Source organism: Microtus oregoni, unplaced genomic scaffold (genome assembly GCF_018167655.1).
Source record: "Microtus oregoni isolate MIOR12 unplaced genomic scaffold, Mior012 000002F_ref0000024, whole genome shotgun sequence".
NCBI lineage: Eukaryota > Metazoa > Chordata > Mammalia > Rodentia > Cricetidae > Microtus > Microtus oregoni.
The window spans coordinates 45,846,504-45,871,892 of NW_024543061.1; the positions used below are offsets into that span (position 1 = coordinate 45,846,504).

At 34.5% G+C, this 25,389-nt stretch overlaps 1 protein-coding gene across 6 annotated transcripts in view; it reads left to right on the plus strand.

Annotated features, from left to right (window-relative positions):
- Cntn6 (contactin 6) overlaps positions 1 to 25,389 on the plus strand; it is a 355,535-nt gene that overhangs the window by 287,971 nt on the left and 42,175 nt on the right. For all 6 annotated transcript variants that reach the window (XM_041634298.1, XM_041634331.1, XM_041634320.1 and 3 more), the window contains one exon: positions 16,417 to 16,544. In XM_041634298.1, the coding sequence (XP_041490232.1) occupies positions 16,417 to 16,544 (128 nt within the window). The remainder of the gene's footprint in view (positions 1 to 16,416; positions 16,545 to 25,389) is intronic.

Consider the following 25,389-nt stretch of genomic DNA (forward strand, 5'->3'; position numbering starts at 1 on the left):
AACCCCATGTTGGGGATGGGGAGAAGAGACAGATGGATCCCAGTAGTGCCTGCTTGTCAGGTTAGTGAAAAGAGAGAGCTCCAGGTTCAGTAAAAGAACATCTCTAAAAACCTCTGTCCTCCACACATGCATGCACCCATTTGTGTACCCGTACATGCATGTGTAAACTTACTTTAAATATTATACATACAAACATGAACACACACATTCAAAGAGAGAGGGAGAGAGAGAGAGAGGAGATGTTAAGTATCCCTTTAAGCCCAGTCTGCACATTGTGTATGTATCATTTCTTATTACTGCCTTATGTCAGATTATTATGGTTCTGGATCATAATTTAAAATATTTCCCTCTTGTTTTTAAACCAAGGTCAAATGTCAAAAAGTAGCTCTACCAAATATATACCATCTTCTGTATTATTGTACTGAATCCTGCAGTAGCATAGATGCAAGCTTCACCATGGGGAATCTGTGAACTCAAAGGCCATATCAGAAAGCTTTGAATTTGATCATGCATCATGAGAACCTTGTGGAAAGGGCAGATCCTAGAGCTTCACAGAAAAAAATTAATTCTGTAGCTATAAACTAGGACAGAGGTACCTAGAATTGGATAACTTTAATTTAACAGACTCCAAGATAATCTGAGGCTAGGTTTAAACATACATCTTCTCATAAAATACATACTTCCACCCTTTAATCCCAGCACTCGGGAGGCAGAGGCAGGCGGATCTCTGTGAGTTCGAGACCAGCCTGGTCTACAAGAGCGAGTTCCAGGACAGGCTCCAAAACCACAGAGAAACCCTGTCTCGAAAAAACCAAAAAAAAAAAAAAAATACATACTTCCTACCTGTTTACTTTTTTCTCCCTTAGGGGATATACACTGAAAGCTCATCTCTTCTTCCTTCAATGTTGCAAAAACACACAAGTCCTCCGTTGCCTTGCTTTTTGAAAATATGAATCTAATTGGCCTTAGAACGATGTCAACTTACTATTAGCACTCATTTCTAAGTGACATTTATATCTCCAAAATTCACATAAATATTCAGCAGCCATAATTTTATAGACAGAAAAGGTCAATTATTTGTGAAATTTATACAAATGACCTTTTGTTCTTGGCTTGACTCTTTAAAACGAAGTGAGTGTTGGAAATGTTTAAAGTACAATGATCTTCAGAAAATGATGGTTTTGTCTTGATTCTGAGAATAAATAATAAGTAAAAATAACTGAAAGAAGATTGCTCTCTATTATGGGCATAGTTGAAGTAATAAAAGCTAGAACCATGGTGTAGAAATCATCTGTGGTGGTGTGATCATGATGACGTGTGAGGCTGCTACACAATTTTGTGACACTTGTTAAAATTTTACAATTTCCTATTGTTTTTCACAGTTATTTTTAATTTTTCCAAATGATTTTATGTAAGAACACTTTACTGAAGCACACTGGAAAATGAATCTTTCCAATTTCCTATAGGGAGAAGCAATGTCCTTTTTAGTTCCTTTTCCACTTCTCACCCTATTGTGGTCCGTAGTTGGAGTAATAATCCCTCAAATTTCCCAGGATTAGAGTTTGGCATCTACTGACATAGAGGAGTATATCCAGAATTATTTTTCCCATCAAACCATTCATTTATCTATAAGCACAGAAGGAAATTGGTCTGACTTACATTGTGTAACATCCTGGGCTTGGTGTCTAGTGTGTGGTAAAAAAGGCCCACATACAAAGGGTCAGACAGATACCTCAGAAGATATGATGAAAGTGTGGAAAATTCATTATTTTGTCTCCTATCAGCTTGGAGAGGCATAAAGGATAGTAGAAACTGAAGTGGCACTGGAAGTGTGCATGGAATTTTTCTACATCTAGGAGAGCAGGAGTGGTGGGAGCTTTGTATGCAAACAACTTAATCTGCAGCTTTAAAGACTGTCTGACATTTGGCCTAGTTACACTGCAACTCAGAGTTTGGATATTGACTTTCCTTCCCTATGATAAGATGCACTTCTTCAAGGATCCTGTATACAGAAAAAGAAACTAAAATTGTTCCATGAGTCATCCAACAGCTGACTAAAGACTTGAGGAATGCTTAGTTATACTTAATAATATATATTTTCAGCCTACTTCTGATTAAATAAACCAAGGCATCCAGATATCTATCCTTTCCACATATGACCCTGACTTTCATCACAGAAGAATAATGATAATAGTTATATCTTCTATTTATAACATATCCACCATGGAAAGAAGTATTAGATCATTTAATGTGATTTTTCACCATACATCTATGAAAGGTCCACATTTATCGTATTTATCTTTTGGATAGATAACTCTAAACTTTAGTGAAGTTAAACATCACACTGACAGTCATGCCACCAATAAGTCACGCAAGGGCATTCAGCTATAGGAAGCTCTGACTTCAAGGCTGAATATAATTGTAACATCACACTATAGATTTTTAATTAGATTTCTAATGACTTATAGTACACATTTGTTGAACTAACGGCAACCTTAAAACCATACACATAGTTTTTTTCCTTTGTTCATTATTAGATTGAACCTTCTCAGAATATTCACACATGCACACACACACACACACACACACACACACACATGCACAAACATACATAAACAGACAAAAAGAGAGATGCCAATATACTGTTTTATTTATTAAATGCATCAAATGTATTGTGAAAGGTTATCTAAATGGAATCTTTCTAATTCACATTTATGTGGGTACACTTGCATCTGGAGGCTAGTGATGAAGTTCAAGAGTCATTCCTCAGAAGATACCCACCTTGTATATTTTGGGGTATAGGGTCTTTTCTTGTGGGTTGTGGCTCACTAATTGTGCCCACTTGGTGACTACTTTTGTCAGCAGGCTCCATGGACCCTTCTGTCTGCATCTCCAGTGTGGACACTTTAACCACAGTTATAATGAAATCGATCCGGTATAGAATTGTAATAAGCATGTAGTCAAAGACAGAAAGTCACATCCATGTTGATTGCCTAATCTCAGTCACTTTTATAAGCCTAGCTATGTAGTCTCCAAGGAGTACAATCAAGATAGAGCAAATCGAGACCCAGAATCGGAAATTCCACCAGGGTTCATTACTTCCATTGTAACCTTTATGAAGGAGGATTATCATTTCCCAGAGATTTCTGTAAATAGTGGCTTTTTGTCCCACCCTGTACACAACAATTGTTAAAATAATCACTCAGAGGCTTAATAGTAATTACAAATGGTTTGGCCTATAACTCAGGCTTGTTATTAACTATTTTGCACAACGAAATTGTCCCATTTATAATTGTCTATATTTTACCATGAAACTTGTGAATTGTTGCCTTACTTTTTGCTTCCCCAGTGGCTGCTGGAATCATCCAGATATTTCTCTTCAGGTATTACCAGATTACATAGGCCAGGTGACAAGAGGCAATAAATAATACCCATTAGTTTCTAGCTCAGCTCCTTGTATTCCAAGGACATTAGGGATGAAATCACCAGCATAAGGTCACCTGGCAATAAGTGAAACTTGTTGATGTGGGACTCAGCCAAACACACAACTTTCCACCTCTAAATTCTCGAAACTAGTCGATGTGTAAAAGCCACAATGAAAAAGTTCTCTGACATTCCAATGTTTAGTTTTTCTTTTAGTTTCCTTTGCAACCAGTCTCTGTCTTTTCAGTAGCTGCTCTTTTAGATTTTTGGTAGGGTCACAGTTTCTTTTCCTCATTTCTTTTAAACTCTTTGTCCTTTGGCAACCTTGTAATTTCCAAATTTTTTTTAGTTTGCCCAGTTGTGAGACATAGACATGCTTGCTTATGAATCTATATTATCTCTCTTCCATGTTCCTTTCAACACAGCACCAGATATGACAGCAAAAATGAACACTCTTCTCTCCCTTCTGCTAGACAGCTAAGTGTTCCTCTAAGACCTGCTTCATTGGGTTAATTTAGCCCAGTTTTCCATCTAATGTGTTTAGTAGGTGCTAAATGACATTTACTTAATATTTTATGGAAAGCAGCCCACTAGCACACCATTTGGCATGCCATTGGGATAAAGACACATCATGACACCCAATTATTATGTCATTTAGCAATTTCTGTTATCTGTCATCTTTTAATTTGTGTCTTGTTTCAGACATCAGGAAACTGAGTTTGTGGTCTGTGTTAGTCACTACAAAGCGTTGCTTAAATTATGTCTGTATCATAAACAGAAAGATAAATCTTAATGGATTCTGAAATCTGAATGTCCACTTCTTTGTTTTTCCGCCACTTGGAATTTAGGAACATTGAAGCAAAGACTTTAAATCTTTTACTGTTCACACCCATAATATCACATTAGGCACGAAGTAGAAATAAATATGAAATATAGTCAATAGAAGCATTTTATTCTTATTTAAAATGTACTAAATTTGACGTCTCTTCCACAGGTAAGACATCTAAATAGACTTTTCATTATTTCCATAAAAACTCAAATAACTTTTTGGATAATCATTTTATATGAAATACTTGTCTGTTGCTAAAGATTACAAAAAAACCGATGGGTTTGATCACCCAGACCTGAAATCCTGGCTATTCAAGAGACTGAGGCAAGAGAACATTGCATTTGCAGTCAGCTTGAACTGTAGAATGAGATCAAGGCCACCTGGGTCACATCATATGTTCAAAGGATATATAAGTGAGGGTCTGTCTCATTTATTTTATATTGGAAAAGAGGGGAGAAAATAGGGGTGCTTCTTATTGGTAAAGTACTTGTCTGCCATGCATAGAGTCCAGGGTTCATTCCCTGGAATGTAACTTAAAGAAATTCTAGAATGCTTATCTTCCATGAACTGTATGTGGAAAAACCCTGCTTTTTAAGCAAAGGTAGTTTTGAGTCCCTTCTGTTAACAATGTCTTTTCATAGATCTTCAATTTGGTTTCCCTTTCTTTCTTCTTTGTGTCACTTCATTCATTATCCAGTAAACCAGGTCACTTATGACTAACATAACTCAGTATACAGGCTCTAAAAAATATATTTTCCTGGAGAGAGGTAGAAAAGAGGCCAAAGAAAGAAAGAAAATACTAGAGATTCAGCCTAGCACTTTTGGTAAGCAAGAAAAATATTTAGGGATCATCAATTTAGGTTTATATTATAATAATTTAAAATACTTTGTGCATATAGAGATAGTTGAACAGTTATGAGAGCTTAATCACTCTTCCTAAGGACAAGAGTCTGTTCCCAGAACACACAGTGGGTAAATTACAATAATTCCACCTCCAGTATGATATTCATGTGTATATACATGCCCATAAGCAGATACACTCCACAAAATTAAATATAATAAAGATAGATCTTTTAAAATATTTTGTAATGGATTGTGTTGTAATATTTAATTTCTTGATGCAAATAACACACAATACAAATTAAAATAATTATTTTTTTCAATTTTTCTGCTACCATCTACAAACATATAGAAACCAATCAGCAGGTAGTGGGTCGATCAGTTGGAAGATTGCTTATTTACCATGAATGAAGGCCTGGGTTTGATCCCATCCCTGTATAAACTAAGAACAATGACAGACTTGTAAATACTATAATCAGGATGTGGAGGTGGGATGATCATTAGTCAAGGTCATCCTCAACCACATAGAAAAATGTCACAGCCTACATGAGGTACTGAACCATTAACTGAATAACCACTTGAGTACTTATTTTTATTTATTTTTTTAAACAAAATGTCCAAGTTCATTAGTACATAGAATTATTAATGCTATCAATAAATTAAAAAAATGGCCTTTACCAATATGGATAAGGAAGATTAAACATTATAAAAATACAAAATTTTTGAAATACCTGCTAATTGCACACCTTATGAAATTCAACTAATTATGGAAATGGAGCAGTCATGAACTTGCCATTATTATTTTTCTTGAATCAACACATACTGCACATGCTGTATATACAAACACACACACACACACATATATATATATATATATACCACACATATTAATGTACATGCCATACATACCTCAGACTATACATACTAAACAAACAACACACATGCAGTAAACATCATACATACATATCACACATACACACACACATACACACACCATTCACACATATTACAAAAGCATCCCAAACACATATATCAGACATTGTCTTCTTATTCATATGCCACCTGTTTCAATGAAAATGTAAATTTAGATTGTCTACAAGATGTGGAGAGCAAGCAATTTTTAAAAAAATGGAAACAAAATTTATTCAGCCATGCTTTGGTAGAGAAAGCCCTTGCACAGGCTTGGCTAGATCTCGTAAGTTTACTAACAAAACACTCATGTCACAGTTTACTGATGTGAAATAATAATACACTCTTTAGGAATGAAGAAGATCATACTGTGAACTGCAGGCAAGATGGCTTAGAGATATCTGTATTCCTTGTCGTAATTTCCAAGGAAGCATAGATTAGTCCTTTGCTCAAGAGGATGACTGAATAGTGAAAACGGAGTTTGTAGAATGTCTTATCTTACTGCTCTACCAGACCTCACTTCAAAACAGAGAGACATTAGGTTTCCAACCACATCAGTGGTCTCTGGAGAGTATGTAGAGGAAATTCACCTGGGGACTGTCTACAAAGAAAAGACCGGGGAACTCTTCTGCCTAGCATCCCCTTTGCTGCTGAGATCATATTATATAGTCTTATGATGCTGGACATTAGAGAACATGGGAGATTCCTAAGGCATTTTGGAAACAGAGGGTATTAACAGAGGTTCAGACAAGCAGATAGGAGCCACAAACTGGTATGTGTGGAGAGAAGATTTTTAGGTGTTTTTGTATGGTTCTTCAGAAAAGAAAATTAAAGCTAAAATTCTTTTGGAAATTCTGAACACATACCTCCCCTATGGGTCTTTCAAGTCTCTACTTTTTAAGACAGTATATATGGATGTGTGTGTATTTACATATGTGTAATTATGCCCATAAATGCAGACTTTTCCTCAAATTTTAGAAGAAAAGAGCATATGTAAATAAAATATTTGCTCATAAATGTTCCTGAACTTCCCTGCATATCTTTCTTTCTGTTTGGATACTGGTTTAGATAGTAGGTTTATGGTCTGTGCAGGGAATGACCTGTGTCACTTAGTATGTTGTGCCTTTCAGTCCTGTCCCTGTGACAACAACTGCAATTTAACATTTCTCTTTTAGTTTTATTCACATTTTGCTACATGAATTATTACATGAGAATATAAACTAGGTTCTAATTAATAAGTTAATTCTGAAATTTAATCCTGTCCAGAGGTGCCAGATAGTCTCTCTGTTCTACTGTCATTAGTGCCAGTTAAGTAGTTGACAGAAAGGCTAGGAAAATGCTGACAGAGGTGTCTCTGCCACCAGATCCTGCAACTATTCAGTCCCAAAGAAACACACAGAGGCCTACATTAATTGTAAACTGGATGGCTTATTAGCTCAGGCTTCTTATTAACTAATTTTTACATTTTAAATTAATCCATTATTCTTGTCTGTGTTAGCCACATGTCTTTTTGTCAGTGAGGCATTCTCATCTTGCTTCTTCTGTGTCTGGGCAAAACTGCAGACTAAGCCTTTCCTCTTCCCAGAATTCTCGTATTCTAGCTTTCTCACCTATACTTCCTTCCTGGTTGTCCTGCCTATACTTCCTGCCCGGCTACTGGCCAATCAGAGTTTTATTAAACTAATACAAGTGACAAATCTTTATAGGGTACAAGTTCCACAGTACTTACTCTTTGCCCCACCTTTTTTTTTTTTTTTTCAGAACAGGAACTCTGAATCTAACTCTTTTGTTTAGCTTTTTTTTCTTTGTAAGCTACTAGGCCAACCTGTTTATAATTAATGTAGACCTATGTGTGTTTCTTTGTGACTGAATGACTCTAGGACTGGGCAGAACAGAAACCTCTGTCAACATGGAAAGATAATCTTTATTTTTATTTATTCATGTGTGCTTTAATATTTACTTTTTAGTCAATTAGAATGCTAGCCATTTAGGTAGCTTATTAAGTGATGAATTCTTAAAAGAGAGGTTATTAATTGGAAATGTGTTTAGCATAGATATTACACCATACCTTAACTATAGTGATCAGCTGAAAAAGCCTTGAAATGCAATATCAATATTTGATGTAAAATGGATTCCAGAGGGACATTTTACTTTGAGACTGAATTGTGAAGAATAAAATTTATACACACTTTCTGCCTCTCATCTAACTCATTTCATTCCAATCTATTTTACATTTTCCAGATATCAGTAAAATTAGACAGTCAATTAAAATTTCATGGTCTACAGTATTATCTTCAGACAGAACCAGAAGCAATACTCTAGTTAATAATCTCACTATAAAAATAGCAGTATTGCTCTAGTTTCAGCAATAAGAAATTATAATTGCTCAATGTCCTAATTTCCTTTATTTTAAGAAATTTAGCTGTTGCTATTCTTCTGTGTCCTTACATCTTGATAGACTATCACAAAAAAATACAGACTCTTTTTCACCTCAGATAAGAGTCTATATATAAAGGCCTGTTTTCTATATGTAAGGGAATTGGCTATTTTTTACATAATAATAAATTAGAGTTATAAAATATATGTAACTGTTATTCTTATTTATACAGTTTATTATACATAATAGATACCACATTCACTTTAGGGAAACAAACATACAAAACAATAGAAAAACAAAACAATAGGAAAAAAAATCAATATACTGCTCTGAGAATTTGATGTCCAGTTTCCAGATAACTGAACTCTAATTGGCTATTTGGTGTGTTGTTGAGCCTCCCAGCTTTGTTATTTAGAATAGCCCATGGGGCAGAAGACTAATGGTTTGAAGGAGCCTGAAGGACATTACAAATTTTTATTGCTTTATTTGCTTATGATTCTTCCATGATACTCAAAAGAAATGTTGCTTGCTTAAGTCTTAACCTTGTAATGTCTCCATGTGTGGCAGTTTTATATGCCATGTAGCAACCTACCCATTATCTTTTGCTGTCAAGCATAGTTAGCTGTACTGAATTCCTATTTTATGCACAAATTATGAAATAAAATTGATATTTTGGTACAGAAAACTACTACATATTCCCTTTTCTGTAAATTGGATGGTCATGCTACATCTATACATGTGAATGTTGTTAAGGTCAACTTCTTGCACAATGTTTAAAATATAAATGTCATAATGTACAATTTATTTAAACAATAGAACACTCATACTAAATAAACTGTGGGAAATGTTTCTATTTAATTAAATGATGGGTTGAATATCCCAAGTGAATAGATAACTTGAAAATAAAGACATGAGGGAAATAGAGTTTTTCTTTAAATGTAGAGACACAAGTCAAGTGTCAAAACTTGGTGACACCAAAACAAGAAACAGCCCAGGAATAGATAAACATGGCTGATTCAAGACAAAAAACACATAGATGGATCCAAACAGATCCAAGATAGTGAGAACCAGTCACAACCAAAAAACGTATCTGAAAGAGTATTTTTAACTATGGCACAAAACAAAGGCCCAAATAAAAAATATGATCACTGAAATGAATTAGAATGACAGGAATAGCTTGCATGTAATGAGTTTTCATATCAACTATATTAAGTGGCTAGACGCAGACCAATATCATGAAGTCAGGAAGAAGAGTGTGTATCTCTTAGCTAGGCTCATCTTTTGGAATTACACTCCTTTCAATCCCTGGCATTCTTTTTTCAAGGTCCACCCATATCACCACTTGTGATGGAACTTCCTGTCTTATGGTTTAAAAGCATTATGGTGTGTGTGTGTGTGTGTGTGTGTGTGTGTGTGTGTGTATCTGAGCACATGTGTAAATGGATGGATGGATGGATGGATGGAGATCAAGTATCAAGTAGAGAAAGACAAATATTATGTGATCTCACTCCATAGTTGATTATGAAAACTTTGCTCTCATAGCTACTCAGAGTGGAAGAGTAGTGAGCAATGTGTAGGGAAGAGTAGGGAAGGATAAGGTCCAAGGTCATTCAGTAAGCAAAGCACTTTTTTATTTCTAGAATAGTGTTGAGGGTGAACATAATTAACAGTAATTTATGAAATTCAAAATAATTAGAAGACATAAGTTTGAATCTATTCATCATAAAAGAATAATAAAACTTTATGATGGTAGCTATGTTAATGGTCATGAATTTATTACTACTCAGTGTATGCATGAATCCAAGTATTTTTCCCTTATATATCTTTGCAAATATTATCTGTTAATCAAAAATATTTACTTTAAAGTTTGGAATATATTTTATGGACATGAGTTCAAATTAAGATGTGATATAGGTGTTCGTTTTTCTGTTTTATTATTCACAGAGTTATGTAGATGTAAGTTTTTGTTGCACCTGGTCCTGCAGCCTTTCAATTCCAAATAATTATAAAATATTTGGCTTCTTAGCTCAAGATTATTATTAAATAGCTCTTACAATTTAAATTAACCCACCATTCTTTATCTATGTTTAGTCACCTGACTTGCTATATTTTTCTCAGTAAGGCATTCTCATCTTCCTTCCTTTGTGTCTGATGGATGTCTGCCTTTTGTCTTCCCAAATTCTCCTACGCAGGTTGCCCTACCTATACATCTTGCCTATCTAATAGCCAATCAGAGTTTTATTAAACCAATATGCAGGACAAATCTTTACAGTATATAAGAGTATTATACTTCTGCAGAGTTAAGGAAGAGTTTTCATACTTAGAGATAGAAAGCCAGGTTGTTAACCTTAAACCTACTAAAATCTAGCTAGCCAGACTGAGTTCAAATTTTAATTATTAGTATCATTCAATCTGCATACCTAAGACACAGGTAATAGCAATATCTTTTTTTACTACACACATACATACACACAACACACACACACACACACACACAGAGAGAGAGAGAGAGAGAGAGAGAGAGAGAGAGAGAGAGAGAGAGATTGAATATAGGGGCTTCAATTATGTCATGGTCCGTTTGACCACCAAAGTCAATGCTCTTTTTTGCCACACAGATAATACTACAATGATTCAAAAGAAAAATAATCCTTATGGTAGTGTGGCCATCATAGTTATCTCCTGTGTTAGTAAATCAATGCTTAAAGCTCATCTATAATAATTGATAAATCATTAAGCCTGATGTTAAGGTATGTGGAAAGTTGGGGTGGGGAGGGTAGGTAGATCAGTAAGTAAAATGTTTGCTGTGCAAGGAACTCAATTGAGTTTTACTCCCAGACCTCATGGGGAAACTTATGCAATGTTTTGTATTCCTGTAATCAAATCAGGAATGAGGCAGAGACAAGAGAATCTTGGGGCCCACTGGGAAGCCAGCACAGTTGACACAGCAAAATGCATGTTCAGTGAGAGATCTTGATTCCAAAATCAAGATGGATATCTCCTAAGAAACTACATCTGTAGATGTTAGGAAAGATTAGAAACTGGAAATTGTATATATGTATATAATATTTCTTCTATTACATTTCAAGAATTGACTGGACTATCTTAAATTCAGATTAAGAAAATCTTTTATGAAAGCTCATTCTTCACAAATAAAATTATACACATAGGAATTTACATCCAGTTAATTCTGCTCTTAGTGATTGACTGTATCTTTAATAACCTAGGCTGTAGAAATGGGAAGTGAATGAATACTTAGTAAAATAAGTTTCTGAATTCTAATATATATATATATATATATATATATATATATTAGAACTAATATATGTATTATTTATAGGCAGTATTTTGAATACATACATGCAGCTTAGTAAAGACTTTGTTTACTTGTTTATTTTCTCTCTCTCTATACACACACACACACACACACACACACACACACACACACATATATATATATATATATATATATATATATATATATATATCCTAGACTACCGAGGAGGAGTTAACATTACCAGTGAGCTCAGAACATTTTTTTAATTGATTTTTATTGAGCTCTACATTTTTCTCTGCTCCCCTCCCTGCCTCTCCCCTCCTCCCTTCAATACTCTCCCAAGGTCTCCATGCTCCCAATTTATTCAAGGGACCTTGTCTTTTTTACTTTCCATGTAGATTAGATCTATATAAGTCTCTCTTAGGGTCCTCATTGTTGTCTAAGTTCTCTGGAATTAAGGTTTGTGAGATGGTTTTCTTTGCTTTATTTATAAAAACCACCTATGAGTGAGTACATTTGATAATTGTTTTTCTGTGTTTGGGTTACCTCACTCAAAATAATGTTTTCTAGATCCATCCATTTTCCTGAAAAATTCAAGATATCATTATTTTTTTCTGCTGTGTAGTACTCCATTGTATAAATGTACCACGTTTTCATTATTCCTTCTTTGGTCAAGGGGCATTTAGGTTGTTTCCAGTTTTCGTCTATGACTAATAATGCTGCTAGAAACATAGTTGAGCACATTTCCTTGTGGTACGATAGAACGTCCTTTTGATATATACCCAAAAATGATATTACTGGGTCTTGAGAAAGGTTGTTTCCTAATTTTCTGAGAAATCACCACACTGACATCCTAAAGTGGCTGTACAAGCTTGCATTCCTACCATCAGTGCAGAAATGTTCCCTTTTCCCCACAACTTCTCCAACATAAGTTGTCATCAGTGTTTTTGATCTTGGCCATTCTTTAAGGTGTAAGATGGAATCTCAGAGTTGTTTTGATTTGCAATTCTCTGATGACTAAGAATTTTGAACATTTCCCTAAGTGTCTTTCGGACATTTTAAATTCCTCTTTTGAGAGTTCTCTGTTTAGGTCTATACTCCATTTTTTATTGGATTATGTGTTCTTTTGATGATCAATTTCTTGAGTTCTTTGTATATTTTGGACATCAGACCTCTGTCTGATGTGGAGAGAGTGAAGATCTTTTCCCATTTTGTAGGCTGTCATTTTGTTCGGTTGACCATGTCCTTTGTTTTACAGAAGCTTTTCCGTTTCAGGAGGTCCCATTTATTAATTGTTTCTCTCAGTGTCTGTGCTGCTGGGGTTGTCCTGTGCCAATGCGTTCAAGTGTACTTCCCACTTTCTCTTCTATAAGGTCCAGTGTGATTGGCTTTATGTTGAGGTCTTTGATCCATTTAGACTTGAGTTTTGTAAATAGTGATATATATGGGGAGCTAATACCAATACTACTCAAAATTTTTTACACAATAGAAACAAATGAAACATTGCCAAACTCTTTTTATTAAGCTACAATTACCCTGATACCCAAACCACAGAAAGGCATTACTAAGAAAGAGAATTACAGAACAATCTCACTCATGAACATTGATGCAAAAATGCTAAATAAAACACTGGTACTGGCAAATTGAATCCAAGAACAAGTCAAAACCATGATCCAATATGATCAAGTCAGCTTCATCCCAGAGATGTAGGGATGGTTCAACGTACCAAAATCTGTCAACATAATCCACCATATAAACAAACTGAAAAATAAAAGCACATGATCATCTAATTAGATGCAAAAAAAGCTTTTGAAAAAATACAACATTCCTTCATTATAAAGGTCTTGGAGAGAGCAGGGATACAAGGAACATACCTAAACATAATAAAGGCAATATATCCTTTGAGTTGTTGAAATCATTTCCATAATTCTATGGAGTTCAAATATATCTGCAATAATCTACATGATTGGTGTTCTATGAATATTGTCTGAAATTAAAAAGCATACAGTCAATCAAATTATTAATATTTTATTTTCTTCTTTATAATTATACTCTCTTGGCTGACTATTCAAATTTTCATATATATATATATATATATATATATATATATATATATATATCCTGTACATTGTTCTTTAAAGACTAAGGAAACCTAAGTATAGTATAGATATACTTTAAATTTCTTTCTGTATGTGACAATAAAACTTTCTTATAATATATATTTTCTATTATCCCCAAACAAGCATAGTAAAATATCAATATTGTTTCTATGAAAGTATTGTCAAATTGTGAAGTAAAGTTCTAAGAGTTCAGAGTATGCCTTTCCCTTACCTACAAATGTCAGTTTTACTATAACTTGAATATGGTTGGCTGTATTCTTGTTTTTTCTCCTTGTTGTATTTGAGGAGTGTTTAGTTATTGTTAGGTAGCAGCAACATATTGTTTTTAATAATGTAAAATGGTTAATTGGACAATATTGATTTTAGGATGTGGGAAAAGATTTTAGTAGTCTTTGAATGCTAAAAGTAGAGAAGGCCCAGAATTGCTTCTTACTCTGACCTTTTCTGATTAAGTCAGCCAAATGCATAATTTTTGTATACAAGAATAAGTTTGCTACTCTGTCAATGATGTAGTATTGCAATTCTTAAGGTGAATCAGGAATTTTAAGTCAGATGCTTCAAAAATCAGAAATATAATTTACATCCACTCTGGGAGAATACTATAATGTCATAAATTTCATGGCCTAGAACATTCTAATTCCTTTTCTGCTCACTGACAGAAATTTGGAATTTTTCCTCAGTAGTAAGCCCAGCATCAAACACTGGTCTCATGTAAATTCTATTTGGCTAATATTCACAGTGGTTCAAATCGGGTAATTAATTATATTAGCACCACTTTGTGTTATACACATATTAGAAACAATGATCTGTTTGCACTTCTACAAATAACATTCTGTTATAGTTAATATCAATGACATGATTGCAAATGGACTTCCCATCTTCCTTTGAAAACAGTCGTCAATAATATTAGTTTGTTGCTACTTTCTTTCTGAATTCTGAATGGCAATCATTATTTTAAAAACTGACTTTTTGAAACATTGATAAATAAATTTATATTCCATTGAAATGTAACCTAAATTTGGAAAAAATGGTTCATATGCCATTTTGTGATGTCACTTCTGCTATGATCCTAGCGATGATAGGTTTGTGTTTTTCAGGGTTGAAATGTGAAGATTAGAAAAGTTAGATAGATAGAACAGAGTTAAGAAAGAAACTCAGAGACACAGACTAGTAATGGAAGGGTTACTTAGCAAATACTGAATGTTGAATTTGCCCACATTTTCTTGTTGTTGTTGTTGTTTGTTTTGTTTATTTTGCTTTTTGAGACAGGGTCTCTCTGCAACTTTGGAGACTGTCCTGAGACTAGCACTTGTAGACCAGGCTCATCTTGAATTCTCAAAGATCCACCTGTCTCTGCATCCTGTGTGCTGGGATTAAAGGCATGCACCACCACTGCCCAGCCTCTTTTTTATTCGTTTTTATACCCCAATGCAAATGGGAGGAAAAAAGCAAAGACTACTTTAGCATGACACAAAAGACAACCAGATCTCTTACTTGCTTCAATACTTGAGACATCAAGCCATTATTTCCCATGTAAACTTTTTGATTATTGGAACAGGAATATTCACTGAAACACACCCTAGACCAAGTATCCTGTAGACAGTCATTTCCTATGTCAAACCTTCTGTTTTAAATAAAGGAGCACAGAAGTATGCTTGAATTTTTGGATCTTTGGTGAGCATGGAGCCAATTCACCAGTATAGGCCATCATAATGTCCAAGAAACAATCAACAACACTCTAGGTCAGGATATCTTTTCTTGTAGCTACAACTATTATCAACAATTTTAAAACAGCAAAAATAAGTTCCAACTCTCTGACCTTCAGAGAAGGTGGAACAGGCTCACATCTGTGTGTGCCCCAACAAAAATGTTTTATTTGTTCCCATTTTGTCTCTAATAAAAATATTTTTTGAGGTAAGAAAGAACACACTTGGGTTTTCTCTATTTACATTAAAATTATGATGTTTGCATAGATACTTCTGAATGTCAGAGAAAACTTGAAGGAACCATTCTGGAAAGACTGGAATCTGTGGAGTATTCATCTTCTGTGTAGTATATGGTAAAAGAATATTTAATTCCAAATGGTACATGAATCATTCATGATTATACTTTACTCTGCTACTTTCTGGTATGATATGCTCCATAATAAGCATGGCCCTTGCTCACAGAACCATACAGATGGTCCTTCCAACTGTCTAGCAGAGGTAAATAATTTCATGGTTTTACACCTTATTGTTTGGTGATTTTAAAGTCTATGTAAACTTGTTTTATGAATACACTGACTATAATGTAAATGTTGGCCTCCATTCTTACGAATCCAAGTTCAATTTTCAAAAGTGAGTTGACTATTCCAAATGTATGACAAATGCTTACATTTTTTTTATTCATCCCTCATTTGAATATTGAACTATCAGGCACTCAATTATTTGATTTTCAATATACACTGAAATAAACAGTAATAATTCAAGCCATAGCATAATATTTGTACCAAAATATAAGAATTTATGCTGTTTAAGATGTTTTCAAATTAAGAGCATGATAATAGGAAATGATTCTTATTATATATTCATCATTTAAATAGTATTTGAAAATATTTATAATTTATTCATATCAAATAGCCTTCCATTGTATATTTTCTTTTTAGAATATTTATCTTGGAGGATGGCAGCCTTAAGATATGCAACGTGACCAGGTCCGATGCTGGGTCTTATACCTGTGTAGCCACAAATCAGTTTGGCAGTGGGAAAAGTAGTGGCAGTCTCATCGTGAAAGGTAATTTTTTTTTGGTTTCAGGGGGAATTGTTGCATATTACAGTCACCTAGGCATGTCTTGACTAGTGTTACCATGCCAAACTGGTAACGTATTGTATGTGTAGAACATTTTAGTTCAACATTTACTTAAGAGTTCTCCTACCACATTCATTAATGGAATGCCAACTGTAGGAATGTAATGCTGTGATAAATGTGAATTTTTTGGCAGTTAACAGTGCCAATGTATGCTTTTTGCAGTGCTAATATCTGCTCCAGAATATTAAAACTCTCCACATGCCTTAGTGTTTGGGATCATAGACGTTTTGATACATTTTACAAGTAGCCCCCGCCCCCCTTTTTGGTTAAATACCATTCAGATGCTCTTGTTTTGTATGAACATTTTCTACATGTTCCTTTTCTATTGCTGTGAGACAACACCATGACCATAGCAGCTCAATGAATGAAGGGCATATTTTCTTGTTTCCTTGGAAATAGAAGTCCATCACCGTAATGGCAGAAAGCATGACAACACACAGGCAAGCATGGTAGAGGACAGAAGCTGAAATTTCACATCCCGGAGAACACATTGGGAATACCTCAAGCCTTTTGAATCCTTAAAGTTTATCCCCAGGCAAGCCTCCTCCAATACAGCCTTACCTTCTAATCATTCCAAAAAGAGTTTTGCCAACTAAGAACCAAGTTTTAAATATTTGATCCTATAACAGATGGAGAGGCATTCTCGTTCAAGTCATAATGCTGTGTATCTAAGACAGTACAATATAAAACATGATCCTTTGTTTAAACAACTCTTGGTACATAAGTAAGAAAATATGGAGTTTTGTGAACCCACAAACACAATAAGTTTTTTTTTTTTTGTGAAACAAGGTTTTTCTGTGGCTTTGGAGCTTGTCCTGGAACTAGGTCTTGTAGATCAAGCTGGCCTCGAACTCAGAGAGATCCACCTTTCTCTGCTTCCCAAGTGTTGGGATTAAAGGCAGGTACGACCACCACATGGCTAGCAGTTTTTTTTTTCAAAGAGAAAACATCAAAGTTACAGTGTCCACAGGAGATACCATATCCCCCTCCTAACAAACAGACAATCTTGTATGATTTGGCAAGGTAAAACTGCATATTCCACTGTTAAGTCTTAAGCTAATATCAACTCAGACACACATTCATTTATCACCAAGGGACATAATTAGCATCAGGATTGTCTATTCTCTACTTTTGCTACTTTATTATATTTAATATCAGCTCATGAAAATGGTATGTTTACTGTAAGCCGTGTCACTTCTATTATTTCTTGTGCCCCGGATGATAAAAATGACTGGCTCAGTAAAGCAGTGTGTGCAGTTAATTAAGCCCAAATGATTCGATTCTGCAATTTTGTTTTCTTGAATTTTCTGGATAAAAATAAATATATTACTGAAAAAGAAGTTGGTAACTAACTTCAACTATCTTTTAAAATAACTCAAGGAAAATAAATACTCACCTTTATCCCTGGAAGGTATTTCTGCCAACTTGTCTCAAGTGTATGATATACTGTAGACAATTGTCTGAGACACTCTGGGAAAATATAACTGATAAGAATCAATGTCAAAAATGACACCAGTGTAGTACACTTTCAAAAACAAACAAAAAGAAACCACTGTTCTTGTGATAGCGTTGTCATCAGTGTAAAACAGAGATTGACTTAGTGTTTCAAGACGCATGTTATGGTTTTATTGAATAGGAAGGTGTTTCTGTAGCAAAATTTCCAGTGCTTATATACAGAAAACAGCTTTATATTTGAAACATGCTTTATATTTGAAGAAACAACATGTTATGAAAGAGAAAAAATAAGTTTCATTGCATCACTTCTAATTAAGACTGTTCAGAAAGTATATTTTTATTTAATGATAACAGATGATAAATAAAGCATGGTGGAGAATGTCATGCCATTGTAGTTAAATATTACAGGTATAGAGAAGCCCATGAGTTTACAGACAGGAAATAGGAAGGATAGAAGTCAACAGTAATAATATATTCCGGTGTGAGAAATCCTTCTGTATATGTGTTGCTTTTATTGGTTAATAAAGAAGCTACTTTCAGCCAATGGCTTTACATAATATAGCCAGGTCATAAGAGTTATATATAGAGAGAATAGGCAGAGTAAGGGAGAGCCATGTAGCCACCACAAGAAACAGTTGCTTCTGCTGGAGCCCACCGAGATTTTCCCTGTGGGCCACAACCTCATGGTGATGCACAGATTAATGAAGATAGGTTAATTTAAATATAAGAATTAGCCAGAAATATGCTTAAGCTCTTGGTCAAACAGTATTGCAATTGATAACAGATTTCTGTGTGATTATGTTGAGTCTGGGCAGTTGGGAAAATGACCAAATGGCCTCTACCAACACTATTCTATGAGGATCAATTTATGTGGAATATTGAGGAATCAAACTGATCTACACTTTGAAATATCAAAGTAAGGCTGATGGTTTTGTTGATAAAATGCCTCACATCTCCTCACTCCAAGGGCTAAGGAAAGAAAAGGTTTCTGGCTACACCAAACTGAAGGAAAGGCTTCTTCCAAGTCAAGATCCCAGAAATCATTATTATTGCAATGTTCACTGCACCGAGTTAGTTAATGAAAATAAAGGAACGGTGACTTACTTAGAATTCTCTGGAATGTGCTTTGTTTTGATGATCACAGTGCAAATCTTTTTGCTTCTGTGTTCTGTGGAATTTATTTCTATTTCTTGTAATGGGAAAAAAATAATCACTATGTGAGGGCATTTCTAACAGCCCCACTGTAATCCACAAATATTCTATTTCCTAAAGAAAGTCGTGGTTGTTTAAGATTATTTTTTAAAGAGAAGACAACAGGAACAGACTTATCCTTTTGTCTACTACTATTTACTGGATTTATTATTTCTTTTTAATTTAAAGTTTTCAAGGATTTAATAAATGAGTACACTGTATTTATGTCATTTGCACCCCTCTGACTCTTTCTGTCTTTCCCAATTTCCCTTGAATTCATGAGTTCTTCCATAATTACCATTGTCATATATAAACTGTAGAGTCTATTTAGTGTTGCTCTTATGTTCACGTTTCTAGTGCTGACCACTTGCCCTTGAATAACCTATAAAGCCCTGGGGAAAAAAAAAATTCTCTTTTTCACCAGCCACTGATTTTGTATAACTCTTCTTTCAGAGAGTGCACCTAATGAAATTTTGTCCCTACATGTTGTTGTGTGGTCATCAGGCAACTCATGTTTCAGCAACCACATTGTTAGGTATCAATCAATAGGGCAACTTCCTTCTGAAGTCAAGAAGGTACTGTCTCAAACAGGAGTCCTGTTAGTATAATTTTTGGCCTCCTTCCATGTTGTTCGCTTTGTCACTAATGGACCCAAGCATCCTTCTACACTTCAGTCTTCTTACAGACTATATAGTTCACTAACTTATTTTGTTGATAGTCAGGGCACTACTTTCCATTTTAGTCCAGTAACATAAATAGGGCAAGAACAATTCATGTTTTAATCTGAGATGAATTCTAAGAACGACAGCACTGACAGCTGTTTCATATGCCCAGTATAGAGCTTGAATGGTTATTCTGCAAATCTATCCACAAATGTTTGCTGTACTGGTTTATTTTGTCTAAAATTTGACAGTTTTGACTATTTCAGAATCCAACCTTCAGAAACAACTCACAGCAAAGAAAAAAAAGTGAATGCATATTTTTAAGTACTTTCACCTTTTCATTTTGGGTTTTTATATTCTCTGGTTTCAAGTAGATATGTCTTAACATACGAGGGTAAATAGAAAGCTGTAGGAAATCTGAGAACTTTGTGAAGAAAATCCACTGGCCTAGTGGGTTTTTTGTTTTCTTGCTTGTTATTTTTGTTTTGTTTGTTTTGGTTTTCGAGACAGAGTTTCTCTGTAGCTTGGTCACCTGTCCTGGAACTCAATTCTGTAGACAAGGCTGGGTTCGATCTCATAGATTCTGCCTGTCTCTGATTCCCAAGGGCTAAGATTAAAGGTGTATGCCACCACTACCTGGCTCTGGCCTGATGTTTAAGCACTGGAGGTTGATTGACCAGCAGAAAAGGTGCCAGTGTTAATGTAGCTGATGTCAATATGTGTGGTTGTCTAATTATTATTTACTTTCATTTTATGTGCCTTGGTATTTTGTATGTATATCTGTGTGAGGGTGTGAGGGTGTCAGATCTTGAAGTTATAGATAATTGTGAGGTGCCATGTGGGGCTGGTCATCTGGGAGAAGAACCAGTGTTCCTAACTGTTGAGCCATCTCTCCAACCCCAAGTTATTATTTATTTGTATATAGTTATAGAAATGATATTTATTAGGTTCTTTATTTTAATCTTTAGAAAATATGTAAATCTCACAATAAGGGAACTTGAGTTTTTGTTTGTTTGTTTACCAATGACAAAAAATACTACACAATATGAACTTACAGAAAATTATATCCATTCATACAGCAGTAAAATTATATATATACACAAAACATATACATAGTATATTTACAAGCAGTTTTAATAAACTATTATTGACCTGTGAAATATAACTTTGATTAGATTGTCCAATCTTCCTATAATCCTGTCTCAACTGGACTGCTGCCTTTCATTTCTTTTCATTGGCAGTAGCCCTGTCAAAAACAAACAAACAAACAAACAAACAAACAAAAAACAAAAAAAAAAAATCTATCATTTTACAATCTATAAATCTGGAACCTTGGTCTGAGAAAAATACTATATATTTTACTAACCATTTTCTTTCCTTTTAAGCTGGCTTAACATTGTGAGTATGTGTGCTGTCTGACACATAATGTCCATCTGATGGTCCTTACAAAATCAAAGATTTTATTTCTCGAATCCGAATGAGCACATACTAGTGAGTGTAAGGAGAACAGTGGTGAGTAACAAATAAGAAATTTCAATCAAGCTGATAAAACAATCATATCCCTTTGAATTTATTTATCAGCTTCGGTCATGCAGGAAATGTTGCTGTTAGATAACATGTAAAAAGATAATGGTTACAAGAGTGAGATATTTCCAGCTTCATTTTAGCTGATACGGCTTATCTGTGGTAAGAGGATTCTGAAGTTATCTGCGCTGTGTGTCTGGAAATTTCTACTTCACTAATGCAACAGGATGAGGCAATTTTCTGTTCAGACACTGTGAATGCAATTAGCAGCTGCCTTGCCAGATCCTTCCAGGATGCCCAATGTGATCTGAGGACATGTCCTATAGGCACAAACGGAATAGAGAGGAAAGTAGTTTTAAGAGTTCTCGTTTTTTAGGACTTAGATAAAACCCACATCCTATACATATATGAAATTGTATATAAATATCATATAAAGGAGTGAATTATATGATGTAGTGTTTAGAAAATTATTAAAAAGCAGAGTAACAGCAGGCTATAAAAATGATCTTGTTTGCAGGCAACATTTGTTTTTGTTTCCCCACCGGAGAAGTTTTGGATGTTCAATTATAGGCCTCATTGCTTCAGCATTATTTTCAACTGAAATGTCGGAACTTGGAAAAGCATATCTAATGTGCAAATTAAGTTTATTGCCGCTCATTTAGTTGTTTATTCTTTGTGATAGAAGTCTTTATTATACCCACATACAGAATGCCCTCTGCTTTTTCTCATGCAGAATGAGAGCACTCTCTAAGATTGGTCAGCATTACTGAGCATAATACATACCCAAGACAGGCAGATAATTGGAGGTTTTGTGGATTTAAACAGCAATGTAGAGGCTTTGAAGAGTTTAGTCAACCTTTATCAAGAAGCTCTGCTTATTTGAATGTAAATTCCCAGAGAAATGGCAAGACATTGGAACACATTGTCATATTGTAGAGACTGAGATCATAGCAGTGAAGTTTTAGTGAGTATGACCATCTCACTAAAAATATTCATTTATTGCACAGTCTACATTCTTCTTACACAGAGGGATTTGATGTATTTTCATGCAGATATTTTTGAATTATAACGTATTGATGTAGAAATTATTTTTGAGGATGAATATTATATATACATATATGTATATATGATTATATATAATTTTAACACTGATCTGGACAACATTTTTTTTAGTTTTCCTTTAATATCACAAGTAATGCTGGAGTTGTTTCTTAGTCTTCATTTACTGGATGATTACAACTTTATAAGTGCAATTATAGAAACAAACTGGTGATTTGAAAGGTAATTAATTAGTGTAGGCCTCTGTGTGATTTCTTTGGGACTAAATGGCTGCTAGACCAGGAAGGACAGGAAACTTATGTCAACACTGAGGTAGGTTGTTGCCTAATTTTCTGAGTAAACACCATACTGATATCCAAAACAACTTTACCAGTCTGCTCCTAACAAAAATGGGAGACTGTTTCCTTTACCCAACATCCTGTCCAGCATAAACTGTCATTAGTGTGTTTGATCTTTGCCATTCTGACAGGCATATGATGGAATCTCAGAGTTGTTAGTTTTGCATTTCTCTGATGACTAAGAATGTTTAGCATTTCCTTAAGCGTCTTTCAGCCATTTTAGACTCATCTGTTGAGAGTTCTCTATTTAGGTCTGTATCCATTTTTAAAAAAATTATTTGTTATTTTAATGTCAAGTTTCCTCAGTTCTTATATATTTTGGACATCAGCCCTCTGTCTGATATGATGATGGTGAAGATCTTTTTCCATTCTGTAGGATGCCTTTTTTTCTTATTGACCATGTCCTTTGCTTTATAGAAGATTTTCAGTTTCAGAAGGTCCCATTTATTAGTTGTTTCTCTCAGTGTCTGTGCTGCTGGGGTTATATTTAGGAAGTGGTCTTATGTGCCAATGTGCTCAAGTGTATTTCCTACTTTCTCTTCTATGAGGTTTAGTGTAGTTGGCTTTATGTTGAGGTTTTTGATCCATTTATACTTGAGTTTTGTGCATGGTGATAAATATGGATCTGTTTTCATTATTCTACATATTGATATCCAATTAAGCCAGAAACATTTGTTAAAGATTCATTTTATCCATTTTACATTTTTTGTATCTTTGTCAAAAATCAGGTGTTTGTAGGTGTGTGGATTAATATCTGGGTCTTCAATTTGGTTCCATTGGTCCTCCTGTCTGTCTTTATGCCAATACTAGGCTGTTTTCAGAAATGTAGATCTGTAGTAGAGTTTAAAGTCAGGAATTGTGATACCTCCAGAACTTTCTTTATTGTGCAGGATTGTTTTGCCTATCTTCGTTTTGTTGTTGTTGTTGTTGTTTTGTTTTGTTCTGTTTGTTTTCTTTGTTTTTGCTTTTCCATAAGAAGTTGAGTATTGTTCTTTCAAAGTCCGTGAAGAATTTTGCTGGGATTTTAATCGGCATTGCATTGAATCTGTAGGTTGCTTTTAATAAGATTGCCAGTTTTACTATTTTAATTTACCTACCCAGGAGTATGGGAGATACTTCTTTTTCAATTTCTTTCCTCAAAGATTTGAAGTTCTTATCATACAGGACTTCCACTTTTTTGTATAAAGTTACTCAAAGTGTTCTATGTTATTAGTGCCTATTATGAAGGATGATGTTTCTGATTTCTTTCTCGGCCTATTTATCATCTTTGCTAGGAGGGCTACTAATTTTTTTTTTTAGTTAATCTTGTATCCTGCTACATTACTGAAGGTGTTTATGAATTGTAGAAATTCACTGGTAGAATATTTGGGGTCATTTATGTAATTTGCTGATTATCATATCAGCCAATAGTGAGAGTTTAAATTTTTCTTTTCTAATTTGTATCCCCTTAATCTTGTTTTATTTTTTTATTTATTTTTTTTTTTTATTTTTTGGTTTTTCGAGACAGGGTTTCTCTGTGGCCTTGGAGCCTGTCCTGGAACTAGCTCTGTAGACCAGGCTGGTCTCAAACACACAGAGATCTGCCTGCCTCTGCCTCCCGAGTGCTGGGATTAAAGGTGTGCTCCGCCATCGCCCGGCTTGTTTTAATTTCTTATTGCTCTAGCTAGAACCTTAAGTACTATATTGAGCAGATATGGTTAGATGACACAACCTTGTCTTGTTTCTGATTTCCGTGGAATCATTTGAGTTTCTCCCCATTTAGTTTGATGTTGACTGTAGGCTTGCTGTATATTGCCTTTATTATGTTTAGGTATACTTTGTATCCCTGCTCTATCCAAGACCTTTAGCAGGAACAAATGTATTATGAGATGATCATGTGGGGTTTTTTTTTTTTTTTGGTTTGTTTATATGATGGATTACATTGACAGATTTTTGTTATGTTGAATCATCCCTGAATCTTTTTGGAGAAGACTACTTACTTGGTCATGGTGGATGATTTTCCTGATGTGTTCTTAGATTCAGTTTGCCAGTATTTTATTGAGTATTTTTGCATCAATGTTCATGAATGAGACTAGTCTGTAATTCTTTTTCTTACTAATGTCTTTGTGTGATTTATATATGAGGGTCATGGTAGCCTCATAAAAAGAATTTGTCAATGTTCCTTCTATTTCTATCGTGTGGAACAATTTGAGGAGTATTGTTACTAGTGCTGTAAAAATCTTGAAGAATTCTGTGCTGGAACCATTTTATCCTGGGATTTTTTTGAATGGGAAACTTTTTATGACTGTTTCTATTTATTTGGCATTTATAGGTCTATTTAATTTACCTATCTGGTCTTGATTTAATTTTGGTTAGTAATATTTATCCTGAAAATTATACATTTCTTTTAAGTTTTCAAATTTTGTGGAGTATAGGTTTTCAAAGTATGATCCGAAGGCTCGCTTGATTTCCTCCATGTCTGTTGTTACGTCCCCTTTTTTTGTTTCTGATTTTGTTAATTTGGATAATTCCTCTGCCTTTTGGTTGGGTTGGATAACTGTC